General features: G+C 42.2%; 2 protein-coding genes across 2 annotated transcripts in view; both read right to left on the reverse strand.

Annotated features, from left to right (window-relative positions):
- Positions 1-5,414, reverse strand: part of col6a1 (collagen, type VI, alpha 1) — a 44,866-nt gene extending 39,452 nt beyond the window's left edge. Inside the window, exons 1-4 of the mRNA XM_041803120.1 lie at positions 5,124-5,414; positions 4,298-4,427; positions 385-585; positions 144-303 (exon numbers count right to left, since the gene is read on the reverse strand). Of these exons, the coding sequence (XP_041659054.1) occupies positions 144-303; positions 385-585; positions 4,298-4,427; positions 5,124-5,208 (576 nt within the window). The 5' untranslated portion in view covers positions 5,209-5,414. The remainder of the gene's footprint in view (positions 1-143; positions 304-384; positions 586-4,297; positions 4,428-5,123) is intronic.
- Positions 5,415-7,444: 2,030 nt separating this feature from the next.
- On the reverse strand, positions 7,445-16,779 carry LOC121520428 (zinc finger protein 665-like). The gene is made up of 7 exons (XM_041803869.1): positions 16,593-16,779; positions 15,549-15,751; positions 13,324-13,416; positions 12,089-12,184; positions 11,818-11,928; positions 11,595-11,724; positions 7,445-11,424 (listed from the first exon to the last, which is right to left on the reverse strand). The coding sequence occupies exons 1-7, from the start codon at positions 16,603-16,605 to the stop codon at positions 9,548-9,550; spliced, it is 2,523 nt and encodes an 840-aa protein (XP_041659803.1). The 5' UTR covers positions 16,606-16,779; the 3' UTR covers positions 7,445-9,547.
- Positions 16,780-16,902: the final 123 nt, after the last annotated feature.

A 16,902-nucleotide genomic window follows, 5' to 3' on the forward strand; every position in this document is an offset into this window, starting at 1 on the left:
TGATCCTCTTCTGTTATTAGTCATATCCTCTTGAAAAATCTGTTTAAGCATTAAATTTGATTCTGTTGTTGTTAATTCAAGTAATCAGAAGTCTGAGTCAAATTAGGTGGGTTTTTAGCCTGGTGTGTTTCTGAACTTGGTACCTCCTGGTCAGGTGAGATGGCGACAGCGAACACTTTGACTCCATGTTGTTTGGCCTCATTTGCGGCCTCCTGCACACCACCACACGGCTCCTTGTACCCGGTGATGGGATGACCGTCAGTCACCACCACGATGTATTTGTTCTCATGGTAGTGAGAGCCTCTGCATGCACAAACAGACACAAACTTAGTAATGACAGCACTCTTCTTATCACTGAATATACCTCAGGACACGTTTATTTACCCGACAAGCAGCTCAGCCAGACCCCTCTTGATGGCACAGTCGGTGTATGTTCCCTTGCCAATGAACTGGATGTCGAGGATGGCCTTCTTCAGGGCCTCACGTTCGGTGTTCATGTCCCTCAGCTCACGCACCAGTTGGACGTCGTCACTGTAGTGCAGAGCGCCTGAGTTCCATGTCAGGACGCGGTCACAGCGGTGACGCCTGGATCGATGAAGATGTAAGGTAGAAAATCAGTTAACTCATAAACCTTACAAATATGATTTTACAAGTACTTTGTCAATAAAAAGTACAGTTCTGTAAATATTGATGATGTCTCCTGGATGGGTTGGGGTTACTTGATGTCTCCAGGTTACATTAAATAAATTCAATCATGTAGCATGTTATTTGGCCATACCACTGTGATCATACAAATCATGTGTGTTATGTGTTGCTCTCATTTATTGTCAGTAGAGGAAGTTTTGCCAAGCCAAAAAACTTTTAACACAAAAAACAGAAAGCTTCAGGTACGTTGCAGTTAGACGTAATGAATGTATAAAAATCGGATAAATTGATGCAGCTTCAAAATAACCAACAGTGAATAAAGTAGTCGAATGTTTAATAATGAAGATGACCAAGTTGAAGACACAGTAGGAAAAATTTCTCTATTTAGTACCCTTTTTAATCTTAACCGTTTGGTAGCAGTTACTTTGCACTTCTGTGTATAGGGAGCAAATTAAAGCTGTTCTGATGCCTCCCGTGATGATGAGCGTTATTTTATGATTGCTGACTGTTGTAAGACTTGTGCTGTTTACAAGTTGCATCCTCCAAGCATAAGGGACAAAAGGGCACAAGAGAGAAAAAAAATCTGTTTCTTGAGTGTCCACTTGATGCTGGCTATAAAGGCACCAGGAGAAAAATAAGATGTTTGTAGGGGAATATTTCAAATCCAGTTAAACACAAATAATAGTTGGGTTTAGCCAACTTGTCTTGCAGAATTTGGCTAAAGTTAGCAGTGCTAGCTCTACCTGCTTTCCATTCTCTTTGCAGATTAACATCCACATTCCTGTGCTTAATACATCAATCATTGCCTCTGTGATATGAGTATAACCTAACACAGCCCATGTTAGACTTTATCTCCATTTCTAGATCAAACATAGCTAAACCACACTGTTGGTATGAGATGCTGTTGGTGCTTTCACTTCTAGTGTGTGCAGTTAGAAAACAAGCCGGTTCAAAGAGCTGGCTCTTTTATGAGAACTGCCAGAGTGAACACTGTTTGCACCACTAGCCCTAACCCTAACAGCATCATTTGAGAAGAACGAGGCGGTACCTGTGGGCAGGGTTTAGTTGTACTCAAAACTGTTTGCAATGGCTGCCTCCAGTGCAGTGAATACCTCGGATGTAGCTGTAGTATAGCGTCAGTTTTACTCGACCTGGACCATGTTTCTGCATTTTATGAATAAAAACAACACCAAGAGATTTTCATGATGAGAAAGATGTTTTCGCTCTTCTGCTGACCTGCTTCAGTATGAGTTTTTGAGAGAAAGGGTTAGTGGTTGTATACAATGGCTGCTAGTGGACTGATTAGCTTGATCTTAGCCAAGGCAGCAGTTATGTCAGAACTGGACAACATTTCTTTATTAAATGAAGGGCAGAGAGCAACACTGAAAGCTTCTCATGGCGGAAAAGATGTTTTCTGATGGGTGGGTTTGCCGGTATATCTAATGGCTGCTGCCGTGGTATCTACCAGCTCAGTTGTAGCTGTAGGACAGCAGTTTCGGAACCGGATAACATTTCCTATTGAAACAAGAGCATAAAGCCACACAGAAAGCTTCAAGCTAAGGCAGCGGTATCCTGTTAGCTCAAAAGTAACGCATGTGTACAATGTCATTTTGTGTTGTCGCTCTTACTGGCCTGTAATGAATGTGACAGGGAGAACGATCCTCCAATCACCTTCCGAGAATGTTTTGAAAATTCCTGCCCTTCCCAAACGCTTTATTTTGGAGCTTTCCTAGATGAATGTGAAATACATCCATGCGATGGGTATATGAAACAGTCTATCTGGTGTTTCAGGTTGGGGAAGGGAAGGAATTTTCAAAAAAACCTCAGAGGGTGATCGGATGACTTTCTGTCCATTACTTTCATGACAGGCCAATCAGTGCGACAAGACAAACTAGAAAAGCAGACTTCCACCATTAGCCCTTTCTCCCAATAGTACAGAATCCATTTAAAAATTCCTGAATCCAGATGGTGATCCAGATCACCCCCAAAATCTTATCAGTTCTTCCTTATGCCATTTCTGACATTTCCTGAAAATTTAATCAAAAGCCAAAACAAACAAACTAACTAACAAATTAACAAACCTTGCCGATCACATAACCTCCTTGGCGGAGGTAATGAGGTAGTGCCTACACAGCTTCAGTACTGACCTGAGCTGTACAGGCCTGCGCTGCTGTAGTGTATGAATGGTGGAACATATGGGGGGCTAAAAATTAATGCCGACGCCTATCGGGAGATGAGCAAAAACATCCCCTATGCCAAGATGAACTTTTGGTGTGGCTCTTTGGTCTTGTTTTGGTAAAGAAATCTGGTAGAGGTCTGAATTCACTGCTGCTTTTTCACAGCTACATCTGAGCTAATTGCTACACCAGTGGCAGCCGTTGCTATTGGGGTCTAGTACAACTTAACCCTGCCTGGTCAAAACCGTTCTCGGGCCTGGCACATTTATTTCAGACTGGAGCTTTACAAGAGGGACTTGCCTGATGACAGATATGGAGTGTGGCCAGTCCCTCTGCTTTGCAAAGTTAGTGTGTCACAGTTTAGACAGAGAATTTGGGTGGAACTGAACTGGTTAGAAATATTAAGAATTAGGTTCACCAACTAGTAATTCTTGCGCCAACTACGGAGAGTGTTTAATTATTTAGCTGACTAATTGTGTGCATCCCTAATGAAAAACCCTTCCATATTACAATGCAAGTTTTAAAATAGAATAACTGTGTATTTAAAGCTGGTCAAAATAGTTTGTCATTACTTCATGAGGAGGATGTTTTTTGTTTTTATTAATCATCTCTTTTAGTTTTAAAAAGGATAAGTGCTACATAACTAGGAGTGTGCTGATATAACTAAATGCTGGTGTTGTAGCTGTTTGAGAGGAGGCTTAAGACCCGCCTTTCTGGGCCAGTGGTTTTCAAACTTTTTTGCCCAAGACAACCTTAGGTCAAGGTAAAATCTGAAGGCATACTGTATGCAATACCATGCAAAATAGCCTTTTGACATGTGCTACAGTACCTTTAGCTATTGTACAGTTGTAGTAATAATGTATGGTTGTATAAACTCTGACAGTACACCTAGACTCACCTCAAGCCACACCAGTTCACCTCTCCACACTGGTTGGGGACCAATGGTCTATGGATGGAGGCTGCTTAAAAGGCCCCTTCAGTAACCAATGACCCTCAGGGTTCATCCACTATTTTCTAAAGTCTATGGCTGTACTGCACGTGACCACACCCACCTGTGATGTCACAGTATCTTAGAGTTTACCTACACAGCTCTGCAGCAATAATAAAACAAAATTGGGCAAATCCTTCAAATTAATGAAAAATTCATAAAATGAAGCAAGTTATCAGGTCTCAATTATATTTGGTAGCCCCTTACTCAGGTGGTGTGTATTTTTTATGATTAAGTTTGGTTCTGTGTACATATTTGAATTTTTAAAACCTACAATTAACTGACTTTGGACTTTGAATAAAAAGAAATAAAACTAAGAGTAAAATGCCATTAAGATGCAGAATTCAAACCAATGCGACTGGAGATTCCTCTTTAAGATTTAAATGTATGACGTGTACTTCATACTGTTGCAGCTCTTAAAAGCAGAGGATCTGGATGCATCACAGACCTGCAGGAGGGAAAAAGTGTGGGTTTGCATGTGTCTTACATGTCCCGGAGTTCATCAATAAACCGATTGGTGAATGATTTGATCTGCCCAATGTAGAACTCTGGAGGTTTCTGTCTGAGGGCGACACTCTCCGATGTATCCAGAACAAAGAAGAGGTCAACGGGACAATCTGTTCACAACACAAACAAAACATACAAACAAACAAACAAAGATGGCTGTCAGCAAGTAGAACCCAATAAACAGAGTGAACTCTATGAGATCATGAACCATGAATCATCCTGTGAAATCAGTATGCTCATATCTACTGCATCATCAAACATCAGGCCTACATGAAGCTGCATGGATCATCCTGCACCACACTGGGCAGCATAAAGCTGATGCATGCACCTCCATACAGGTGCAGGCCGGTGATGACTGTCTGATCCATGATATGCATTTACACTTTAATCATAACTATTGCATAGCACATAAACAGGGAAGCAGACCTGAGGTGTCATCACCTGCTCTAGTTCTTCATCACGCAGTTTGCAGACCTGCGTGCCAAAGTGTCACATAGCTGCCCCAAAAGGACAGCTATGCGACAAGACAAGGGCCTGCTCAGAGTGAGCTGAGCTACTGACAACGTCTAATCTCACTTTTGGTTGTTTTTGTGTCAGTGCTGTTGATCTGAAAAGCTCTTCGATCTTTGGAAAGTATGCAACCCAAAGACAACGAACATCTGGACTCAGTCTTGAAGCCAACAGCAGCTCAGTAAAGACATGATACATTCATACACAGAAAAGCCACTTCACATGCACTAAACTTTCAAAAATACAATGAATTGAGCAGTATGGGATTTTTTAAAAAACATTTTATGCACACTTACCCGCAAACCTGGCTCTTAGGCTCTGCGTTTGCGCTCCAGCCACCAAAACGCACAGCAGCGCGAGGAGACCTCTGAGAGTCTCCATGTTCAAACTGCAGAAAAACCTACAAACTTAAAAAATACAACACCCCACTCCCCTGATAAACTAACACCGAACCACTCCGGCCCCAAACCCGGTACCTCTAAACAGGTTTGACGATCCTTTTTTTGGTGATCCAGCGCTCCGCCGCAGTTTGTCCGAGGAGAAACCCAGAGCGCGCAGAGGAGGACCACAGCGCACGGCGAGGGAGGAGGAGGAGGAAGAGAAGGAGGAGGAGTTCACGCGCTTTCTCCGAGAGGACGATGTGCAGGAATCGACGGGAGCGCGCACGGGCCAAAAGTTTACACAAAATCAGAGATATGTCTGCTTCCTTAAAAGGTTCCACAGGAACAGAGACGCAGGAATAGCTTAACAATAACCCTGATGATTGACGTGGAGGCTCGAATGAGGGCTGATTTTCTTATTCGTGGGGACACCCGGCGATTATTTCATAATGTGCATGATGAGATATTACTTAAAATCAAAGATGTGTGGGGGGACAAGTAACAAAAGTAATGAGGAAATGTAAGAAAAGCAGTCGTGAATAGATGCGCACTGGAGTAAGTTACCAAACTTAATGAAAAGCAGCTGACGCACATCTTGGAAGCATTTTCTATTCTTTTTCTGTAAAAGTCTTCCAGTTGGAGATGGGGGTAGGTGGAGTTTTAATACATCTGGTTCACTTCGGCGTCCAGACCTGACCCTGAACATAAAAGAGAGAGGAGAAGGAGGGGGCTCTTTCTCATTTTTCTTCCTCTGCGTAAAGGGACACAGTGCCATCTTGCGGTAATGGTGCGTAAATCCTGGAAGCGAGTTTGGAAAAATTTGGGGTACATTTCCACGAAGAGGTGTGGGCGTGGAGTGCTAATTTGGCAAGGTGTTGATGGGGGTGGATGTTGCACGGTTGCCGTGGACACATCCTACGTGAGCGTCTGTATTTGCGCTTAAACCATGGGACAGCACCTGGACTCACAGTTTCCACTGAGATCACTGTTTCAGGGGGTGAAAGTTGTGCAGGAAGGGAGGGAAGGAAAGGAAAGAAGGGAGAAAAGGAGGAGTGAGAAGATGGAGGGGGCATCTGTTAGTGATCAGTGTTTATTAGTGAGCTCTCATAGTAAATCTGTTGGGTTCCTGGCAGCTGTTATGGGGCGTCTGTATGGTAATGCTTGCATTATGAGATGCCTCAATACCTTGCATCAGGATTGCATTACTCTATTAAATACATTAGCAAAGAGTTTGGAGTGTTTCAGTTTTCATGGTTTTGAGGGCGGCTGGGTTCAAAAGCAAGCCCCCTTCTGGATCTTTTTTACAGCCCCAAAACTGGCAAGCGGGACTGAGATCCCCAAGAAGCCATAATCTTCTCCCCACAAGGAAGCAAGAACAGGCTTTGTCCTTAAAAGACCAACAAATGCTGCAATCCATGAAGACAACATGCAGAAATAAACATGCAGCCTACAGCAGAGAGGATCTGTTTAATGTCCCGTGTACAAAATGTTGGCAGAGAGGATGCAGAAAAGTTTCCACAGGATCCTGATGCTCAGTGGAGAGGATTAGCAGTATTTCTGAGTCAGAGAGAAAGAAGGGACAGAGCTGAGTACAGCCAGTGTCTCCTGCATGACAGGATTTTTACAGTTTGTGGTTTTTAACATCTTGCAACATTTAACACACCACCACATTTCATCTCATGGGTTGAACTCAAAGCAAATGGTGATTTTGGGTTCATTTGAGGGATATGAATCAGATGGCACTCTGAAACATTTACCACAGTTGAGATGAAACATGGAAAAAAAGAGGAGAGAACAGCTCTTCTTTCCCAGCTAAAGCTTAAAAGTCGGGGCAGTTGATCACAATATGCCGTAATAGTATGATGTAAAAATTCATGTGTATGGAGTACAAGTTAGAAACATGCAAATGGGAACAATGACGGTGGCACAAGACAAATTTTTATGAGCTCAATAGATGCCAAATAGAATAAACAGTGCTGTATTTTTCCATCTTGTGTTAAACCACTTTAGATACCACGAGGCGCCAGTCAAAACATCAGGAAATTACGGCCCAATCAAGATTCTCAACCACACCAAATAGAGTTAATGACAGGAAATGAGGCACAATATCTTCCGCTGCATCAGTGCCTCATCAATCTCTGCCTCTTCAGGCATCTTTAAATCTGGTCTCAAATTTGCAGAGAAGGAAAAAAATTGTTTGATCCTTCTGTACATCTAGAATTAGTGTTCAAAAGCACAAACCCTCTGGATCAAAGGGGGAAACGCGCAATGAACTCCTGCTGCCATCTAGTGAAACCACTAACTCTGGAGTTTAACTGTTGATTTGAGAAAAAAAAAAAAAAAATCTGTACATGGTATAGCCAAGGTCTTTTAATTTGAGATTCACAAATTTTGCAAACCATTTTGGTGCATATAAAAGGCCTACAAGGAATAGTTATGCCATGTTGAAATAAACAGTACCATCACTCTGACCTTGCACTCTCACATTATTGTCTTTCTGCATATTTACAGTCAAACTCTTTCATTTCTTCAATGTTTCCGGCCTTTCCAAAAATATATGTTTACCAAAATGGCACATTCTGAACATACAGAATCTCATCAAAATATGATTCACAACATCATTCACACATTTCATGCACAAGTGGCTACAAAGAGAGAAAAAAAGGCTTAGGGAAAAGGCCTGGTAGGTAAACAGGGAAAAACTTGCTGTTAGGTTGTGCTGTGAAAGGAACAGTTCGGCACTTTTTGAAAATGTTTTTCCTGAACATTTGAGATTGTTACCATTATATCTATCAATTATGAAAATAAAACCCATGACTGATTTGCTCATCTTAGAATCAAAAGTTGAAATACAAGTAAGAAACTGATTTGCTGTTCAACATGTCAATAACTTCAACTGCTGCCGGGCAGTTTTGCGCCTCTGCAAGGTACACAACAGCCTGACAGAGAATGTACAGTGGTGGGTCAAGAGAAGGGGCTGGGGTCATTTTGACCTTGCACCTCTAAAGGGGATTCAATTCATCCTTGAGACAGAGTGGAAATTTGTGTAAAGTTGGAAACAAATCCCTCGAAGTTGTTTTTTTTTTTGTTTGTTTGTTTAAGATATGGCATTCACAAGGAACAGATGAATATGAGGCTTAATGACCTCAACCTTTGACCTACAATCTACAAGAGTAACTTAATCTTGGAGTAAGAGTGTATATTTGTGCAAAGTTATAAAAAAAAAAATCCCTTACTGTGTTTCTGAAATACTGGGGTCATATGAATGTCTCAGACAGATGGACAGACTATCCGAGAGCAGAATGCCTCTGGCTCATGGCTCTCGCTGGCATGGACACATTAAAATCAATTACAAGCACCTTTACAGCTCAGTAACTGATTTTATATGACCTTAAAACAGCTGGTTTTATATCAGCCACACTGTTTAATTTCTGGTTTGATTGTAAAGACAGTAAAACTTTTTCCTCCTGCCTCTGTCTTTGTGCTAAGCTAGGCTAACTGTCCTGAGGTTTCGGCTTTTAAAGAGAAATTTCTGTTTTATGAGAACTTCCATCACTGTCTATGGCCAATGTAGTCAATTAGGCAATACACTTTTTTCAGAGTGTGCTGTTTTTAACAAGAAGGCTGAGTTTTTCTATCCAAGCCTAATGTGACCGATTGTACCAGGATACACCGTGCACCTTCAGGTGCAGACATTTCTCCGGCTGTGCAGTATACTCTGGCACAACTAATACACTGCATTATAAAGGATTCAGTCAAAGCACGCATAAATGTATGCTCATGACATATGCTGCACCTATTCTAAGATTATTTTTTGACAGTTTGCAGTGTAATTTGTGTCTAGTTTTCAGTACAAGTGAAGGTGATAAGTACAAATCAAAGCAGAAAAAGCCTAAAGTGCTTTAGAGCTGCTGACTTCGTCACGCATAACGTAAGTGGTAGCTGCCAGTTGTTGCAGCTGCACGAATCTGTGCCTACCAGACAGAACAGCTGCAACAACTGGAGAAATTTTTCACATTTTATCCTTAAATCACCTTAAACAGAATGGTTTCATTCTTCCCATCAAATTGTCATCAACATTATGTGCATTCTCCAAAAATGACAAACCATTCCTTTAAATGTTAACGAAGTCCTTCACTTTTGGTTTGTGATTACTTTTAAGTAAGGAAAAAAAAACATTTTCAGTTCAATGCCAAAAGCGACTGTACAATGTTGTCTGAAAAGCCTTCATGTATTGCTTAGATTGGTTGGTCTACTGTAGCTTTAGAGGCCTATCTAATGCAGTGTCTGAGTTAAATGTTCAGTCCAAGGTTGTGCTCTGCTCTGTTTTGAGGTCTGATTCAGTTCATGTTGGAGTGGCTCTTCAGGTGTCTCCTCAGGTGGTTCAGGCAGGTGTAGGTCTTGGGGCAGATCTGGCAGTGGTACGGTCTGACACCTGAGTGGTTCAGCATGTGCTGCTTCAGCACACTTCCATCTGAGAAGGCTTTCCCACACTGTGAGCACACATAAGGCTTCTCTCCTGTGTGCACGCGCATGTGAACTGTCACCTTATGTGCCATGGTGAATCCTTTCCCACACACTGTGCACTTAAATGGCCTCTCACCTGTGTGGGTGAGCCTGTGGGTGCGCATGGCACCCATCTGAGAGAAAGCTTTCCCACAGTCAGGACAAACATGCGGCTTCTCTCCGGTGTGGACCCGGGTGTGGCTCCTCAGGCCCCCTGCTGTTGAGAAACACTGTGAGCAGTGTGTGCACTGGTATGGCCGCTCTCCTGTGTGGGTGCGCATGTGCTGCTTCAGGTCGTAGCGGTTTCTGAAGCCACGGCCACACACCACACAGCTCTCGGGACGGTCATCATTGTGGCGTAGCTCGTGGTTGTTGAGGCATTTTTCAGACAGGAAACACTTTCCACACTCCTGACACTGATACGGTTTCTCATGATCGACTCTCTGATGATACTTGAGCTCACTGATGCCAGGGAACGTCTCATCACAGTATCGGCACCTGAAGCGATGGTTGGGGCTGTATGGAAGTTGGTGGTCGCTCAGCTGATGGTTCCTCAGTAGGTGAGCCATCTTAAACGTCTTCCCACAATGAGAACACTCGTATTTCGTCAATAGCTGGACGCACTGGTGTCTGACTCGCTCATGCAGGGATCTGAACTGACAGCCACACTTGGTGCAGATGTGGGCAGCGTTTTTACACTTCCTCTTCCTGTGTCCCGACAGGTGAGCTTCTGTTCTGAAAGCTTTCCCACACTGAGAACATTTATAAGGCTTCACTGCTGTGTGGAACCTCTGGTGTTCCAGGAATTCAAAGCGGTACTTGAAGCTCCTTCCACACAGCGGACAGTTGTGTGTGACTCGTCCTCGGGGGTAGATGGCTTTCATGGATGTTTTCCTGGAGGACAAAGAGGATGAGGAAGTCCGATGAACTGAGCTACTCTTCCTATGTTTACCTCCACTCATTAATTTGGGAGTCTCCAGGTCACCAAGTTCTTCATGCCTCTGCTGGTGTTTAGACAGACACTTTGAGGTGATAAAGCTCTTCCCACACTGCTTACACTGATACGGTTTATCATGATCCACCTGCTGATGATACTTCAGATCACCTATTCCCGAAAAGCCGACCCCACAGTGACTGCACTTGAAAAGCCGGCTCTGAATGTGAGTTAGCAGATGTTCCTTTAAGCTGCTTGACTTTTGAAAACTCTTCCCGCAGTGACCACAGTCGTAGTTACGGCCTCTCTTTGGACAGTGGTGTCTGAATTTGTCTAGGGAAGTTGGAAAACTGTTTCCACATTTGATGCACAGATATGCAGCATTTTTGCATTTTCGCAGCCTGTGACCAGCCAGCAGAGTTGCCGTCCTGAATGCCCTCCCACACTCAGAGCAGTTGTATGGCTGCAGCCCGCTGTGGACTCTCTGGTGCTCGATGAGGACTGAGTGATGCTTGAAGCATTTGTCACACTCAGGGCATTTATGCAGCCCTGATGTCTGTCTCCTGCGAGGAGAGGATGGCATGTCGCTCCTTTTCGGTGATTCAGGAAAGTCGGCTGATGTGGAAGGATTGGTAGATAGCTCCTCATCGAACATGACAATCTGAGGAACGTCGTTGTTTTCATCATCACAAGCACTCGGGTGGGAAGCAATGGCCACTTCCAGAGATGGAGGGAGACACAGAGAGGGGATGAGCAGATCATCTGATGGAAAGGGAGCTGCAGGGAAAATATGAGAAGAAAACAACATCAAAATGTGAAATGTGAAAATTCTACATCTTCAACCAATATGAAGCTGACAAGAGGAGTAAGGATAAAATAATATGCCCATCATAGTGAAAATATTACACACAAACATATGTGGTAAATATATAAAGCTGTGTACGAACCAACGCTACTCTTGGCCAGCTTCCCATGACACTGTTTGCTCTGGAGGAGAAATTTAAGGTCCTCTCCATTTGACACACACTGCATGTACTCCTCAAGAACTGCTGGGGCAGCGCTGATCCACGATGCAGTCTACATCAGAGAGACATAAAAAAATATGTTTTTGAAATTTCAAGAGATCCTGTGCTAAATGTCTTAACGTATCTTCAGAAATTGCCTTTGCACCTGTTTGAAATCTGGAATTGGCAGCAGCTCCTCCAATCTGGTAAAGAATTCACTAACCAGAGTCTCCAGAGCTGTGTCAAAGTCAGGGCCGTACTCCACTGGAAAAACATTCTGTTGGAGAGAACAGAGAACTCAGCACATGGTGTCATCAGCAGTTCAGATATACTCGAGAGTTCACATTTGGTCAGGTAAATCTGTGTTCTGCTGATTAGAAAATTCATAGCTCAATACTGCACAATGACAACAAGTTCAATCTTAATCTAATTTTTACCTTAAGGAAATGTTCTCTGCCATCAGTGTCTTCAATAAGACCTTGCACTAGCTTCATAAAATTCGCCTCTGGTGCCTCAATCACAGGATCATTGGTCTGGTAAGAAAGCAGAGCACCACAGTCATATTCATTTTTAAATATTCAAACTCTTCCTAAAATTTTTTACCAGACTATTAGGGTTAAAAGTCACTTAACCCTTTACCTACTGAGCCATCGCCGGCGCTGTGTTTTATATGTCTGGAGTATTATTACTGTAACTTTGTCAAAGTTTGTCCAATCAGAAAAATTCCATTGGCGTTGGAAAGCTGAGAATTGTGGGCATGTGTACATATATGGTTCATTACAGTAGTTGCAACCATATGACATGGGCATTCATAGCAAAACACCAGAAGTGTTGCGAGACCGCTACACGGATTCTCAACACTGTAACTCCTCGAAAGTTTGCTCAATCTAAAAATTCCAACACTGACAGAGAGCTGAGAATCTGTGCTTTCTGGAAATATATGATGTGTGGTATATTTATTACGGTAATGTCGAACAGCACCGCGAAAATGGCAGCTTTGGCAGAAGACAAGTGAGAAAGGAGAGTGACGGAAGAGAGTAAAAATAGAGTGAGCGAGAGTGGTGTTTTGTTTTCAAAAAATAGCGTTAGATAGTGGCATTTGTGCATGTCTGTCATGTGCAATAACAATATGTTACTTGAGAATGTTGAGAATGCACCCAGAGTCCCAGACTCAAAAAATGACTGGTGATTGTTCTAAACATGTATAGGTTCACATTTCAAATGTCAAATCAAAACTTCATGAGCAATAACAAAATTTCTTCTCATAAAAGCCATGAAAAACAAATTCTTTTTTGTGTTTTTCTTCTTTTAAACTGCTGACAATTCCATATAATGTGCAATAATCATTAACCAGATGTTGAAAAGTCAAGTTCAAGTACTCCTGGGAAAAGGGACCAAAGCTCTCAGACTTAGGGCATTTCCTGACCATTTTACAGCCATAATAACAAAATATGTCCAAATTGCCATTTTTAGACTCAGTAGGTAAAGGGTTAAAAAGCAAAGAAAAAACAGGAAAAACATTTCCACAATCCCAGGCATTTATAACTTGTCAACTGAATATTATATGATTGGGATAAAAGCCACACATTTGGACATTTCTGAACAAGAAACTGTTTTCAAATTAACTAAACAGTCATGTGAGTTACACAAGGGATAATAAAAAATCCCTCACCTCCTCAATGCAAGACGTCCGGATTCTGTTCAGGTGGGTCTCAACAGCCTTCAGATCCTCAGGGTGCTCTGAGCGCAGCAGTTCAAGAGTTGTCTAGAGGGGAAATTAATTCAGCATTTCAATTGCTCCATCCCTGGTTTAAAAATGCAATACTATCAAAAAGTGCATCTTCATCTTGATCTGTCATATATACATTTACCTCATTTTTACATAATTTTGAACTCTGACTGGATAGCAATAATAAAATGATAGATGTTTCCATATAACAGCAAATAAAACACAAGAGTTCTTTACAACTTAAAATTCTGTAATTCTTGTTAACAAATATCAGAAATTAAGAAATCTCAATTTGTACAAAAAAGCTCCAAATGTATTTGGTCAGTTTGCAAATTGTACAAGTACTTGTTTGCAGTTAAGCCTTTCTATTGTTCATTTAAAAAATTGAGTTTGTATTTTTTTTAAAACTTCATGTTTTGGAAATGTGATGTAAATATCATGTACAATTATTGCAAATATCAATCATCTTCAGATTCACAATGTATTAATTTACTGTTTTATTATATCTAGCTTATCATATTTCAATCATTTTAATTGAATTTATTTGTTTAGATCACTATTAGTTGTACCCTAGATTAGTGGTTCTCAACTGGTGGATCACAGCCTAATAATGGGTTGTGATTTGGGCCAAGAAAAATACATGTAAGATATACAGAAGCTCAAAAGAGGATGTATATCCATGAAGTTTTTGCACTCAATTTTTGCTGAGTACATTCCTCTAGATCTTGATTAATTTATCTCTGTATGTTTGTATAACAAAGGCAGTTATCCCACAACAATGAGTTAATTCCTGAGATCTCTAGGAATAGCCAAAATGTCGCCACTGGAAATGAAGTAAAATAAAATGTACACATGTCCTCTCAGGGCTCCTGTAATCAGGTCAGGTATGGGAGCATATTCCAGTTTGGCACTTTGCCACATCAATCTTGGTCCTATACTTCTCTGACCTCCTCATGGCCATTGTCTAGGCCTGTGCCTGGCCCGTGCCCCATAATTCCAGGTATTTTCCTAACTGAGCCCTCTACAATGCACACGGTTGCCCCTGCCATCTTGTCCAGCCCGCCAGGCCCTGGGTATCCAGTTCGTGAGCTGGATCAGGCCCAGGAAAGCGAACCAGGTACCCGTAGAGAATCCAATATTCAGAAACTGACCCTTCCCATCCCTGCTCTCCTGAGCATTTGACACACAGTCTTGCCAACAATACTCAAAAATGCACCGGAGAGAAGTTGTCACAAAGGAGTCCAGGCAGTGTCTCTGGCCATCAGTCAGTCCAGGCCTCACAAGAGTATAGTAGAAGCAGGGGGACCAAGGACCAAAAGACTCTGACTTTTATCATCATGCTAAGGCACCACAACACCTTGCCCAGCAAACTCATCACCTCATGTACTGTACAAGACCAAGTCTGAGGTTTATCTCAGCTTCGCAGTGAGTGGATTGATGGGTTATGCTGCCAAGGTAGGTCAACTGCTCTACAGCTTCCACGCTCTCACAATTCAACAGACACAGATTTGATGGAAACATCCTAGGCCTGGATCTTTGTTTTGGCCCAGCAGACGTGCATTCCTAATGTTTCAGCCTCCTCAGCAAGCTAAGAGGTCTCCACAAGCATCACAGCATCATCACCAAAGTACAGATCAGTGATCTGGACATCAACAAATGACACTCCACAGTTTGCTGCCTGTTACCTTCCCCAGTACCCAATCCATAAAGGTACCGAAGAGTGCAGGAGTTAAGAAACACCTCTGCCTCACTGGAGAATCAACAGGGAAGAAGTCAAAGATGGAGCCACTGGAATGATACATTTGATGGTACAGCTCCTGTAATGACGTGCTTTGTATATTTGTTATGTCCTGTCTCTTTGTTTAGTTGCATGTTTTGTTTCATCTAAGGTTCAAATAGAAACATTTTTTTTAAATGAACTAGAGAAGCAGAATTTTACAAGGAAATTTCTAATCAGTGAGGAGGGTTGTGGGTTCTAAGGCTGGACCAGTTGATAGCCACTGCCCTAGATCACAGATAGCCTTCCTGAAATCGTACCACTTTAAAAAGCATACTTACAAGCATATGAAATGCACATATAAACACATAGTTTGGCACCAAAAAAATTATGTGTCAATCTATTTAGTAGTGGTGGAGAGTGATGGACTAAAACATTTTAAAATACATACCCTTGCTCTCAGGCCCAGTGAGAGCAGTCTCCCCTCTCTTTTGCTCATCAATTCAGGAACTGCATCTGTTACCATGGACACAAATTCCTCCAGTTTCCCATAGTGCTTTATGTTCCTCTGACGGACCACCTCCCACATCACTGCTGACATGAGGCGCAGCGGAGGGACCAGGAGGGCCAGGGAAGACAGGGGGACACTGAACTCTTCACAGAGAAAGACAAATGATGATCAGAACCATATTTACTTTCAATGCTGGGACATGCACACCACTTATGATGAGGAATAAGTGGATGTTTGGCTCCTGTTATATGCAAACAGTCAACGATGCCAGGAAGGCTTATTTTAGAATTTTTATGTAAATACTATTGTATAGCAGAAACATAGAAATTTAATTTCCCATCGGTGCAGCATCCCACTTCATTCACTTCCTGTATGGTCCCTACATTCTGGACGGTCGTCCCTATGATCAATCGCTCAGTGGGGTATTATATAATACACAAGACTTGTGTGCATACTCCAACCACTAAATGCTAAATCGTGGTCACTGGTAAACTTGTTGAACGGTTGAGTTAACATTCAGTTTTGCTGAACGATGTTTGATGATACCTTATGAGGAGGAACATCTGAGAGCTAAAAATTAACTGAGGAACGTTGACAGTTAACGTTCACCAACGGCTAACTGTTAGCATAATACACGGCGCTTTATTTTTGATATGAACGGCTATTCATAACTGTCAGCGAAAACCAAACAGTTGCTTTGCATTCAATGCGTGTTTATAATAAGTCTTCGACGGCGGTTAATTAAGTTAATGAAAAGAAAGTAATCTCCGTTGGTTAATATTGCAAAGCGTGAACTAGCTAGTCACAGGGCTGTTGATGTTGCAAGGTTTTACCGGCTTATTTTAGGGGAAAAAACAATTCTTGTTCCAGGGATTAGTCAAGGCCTGTTCAACTACGGCTAATCCTTCGTTATAGCTTTTTCACGAGCTGTATAAGTGGCCAAAAATGTAAAGCGTTTGCCGACCTCCGCAAGCTTATACATACCCATGTCGTTCATTGTGGAATTCTTTACTAACGACAGAGAGAAAGGTCAATACAAAGGACTATCTTTCATAGTTTTGGTTAGCGTGCTAGCTAGCCATGTAGACGGCCTCCGGCGCCAACTTCTTCCTGAAACACGTTGTTCATTCTAGGGAGCGTCGGCTCACTCAGTTAGCTTGTGATGGAGGGGCTCGATTTGTTTGACGGAGCAGCGCGGAGAGAATGAGCCCATGTCACTAAATTGTGGAAAGGAGCGCACCGCCTCTCCGCGCGGTCAAATAAAAAATATGCAACGTCAATGCCTCGGACAACT

The sequence above is a fragment of the Cheilinus undulatus genome, linkage group 13, assembly GCF_018320785.1.
Source record: "Cheilinus undulatus linkage group 13, ASM1832078v1, whole genome shotgun sequence".
Taxonomy (NCBI): domain Eukaryota; kingdom Metazoa; phylum Chordata; class Actinopteri; order Labriformes; family Labridae; genus Cheilinus; species Cheilinus undulatus.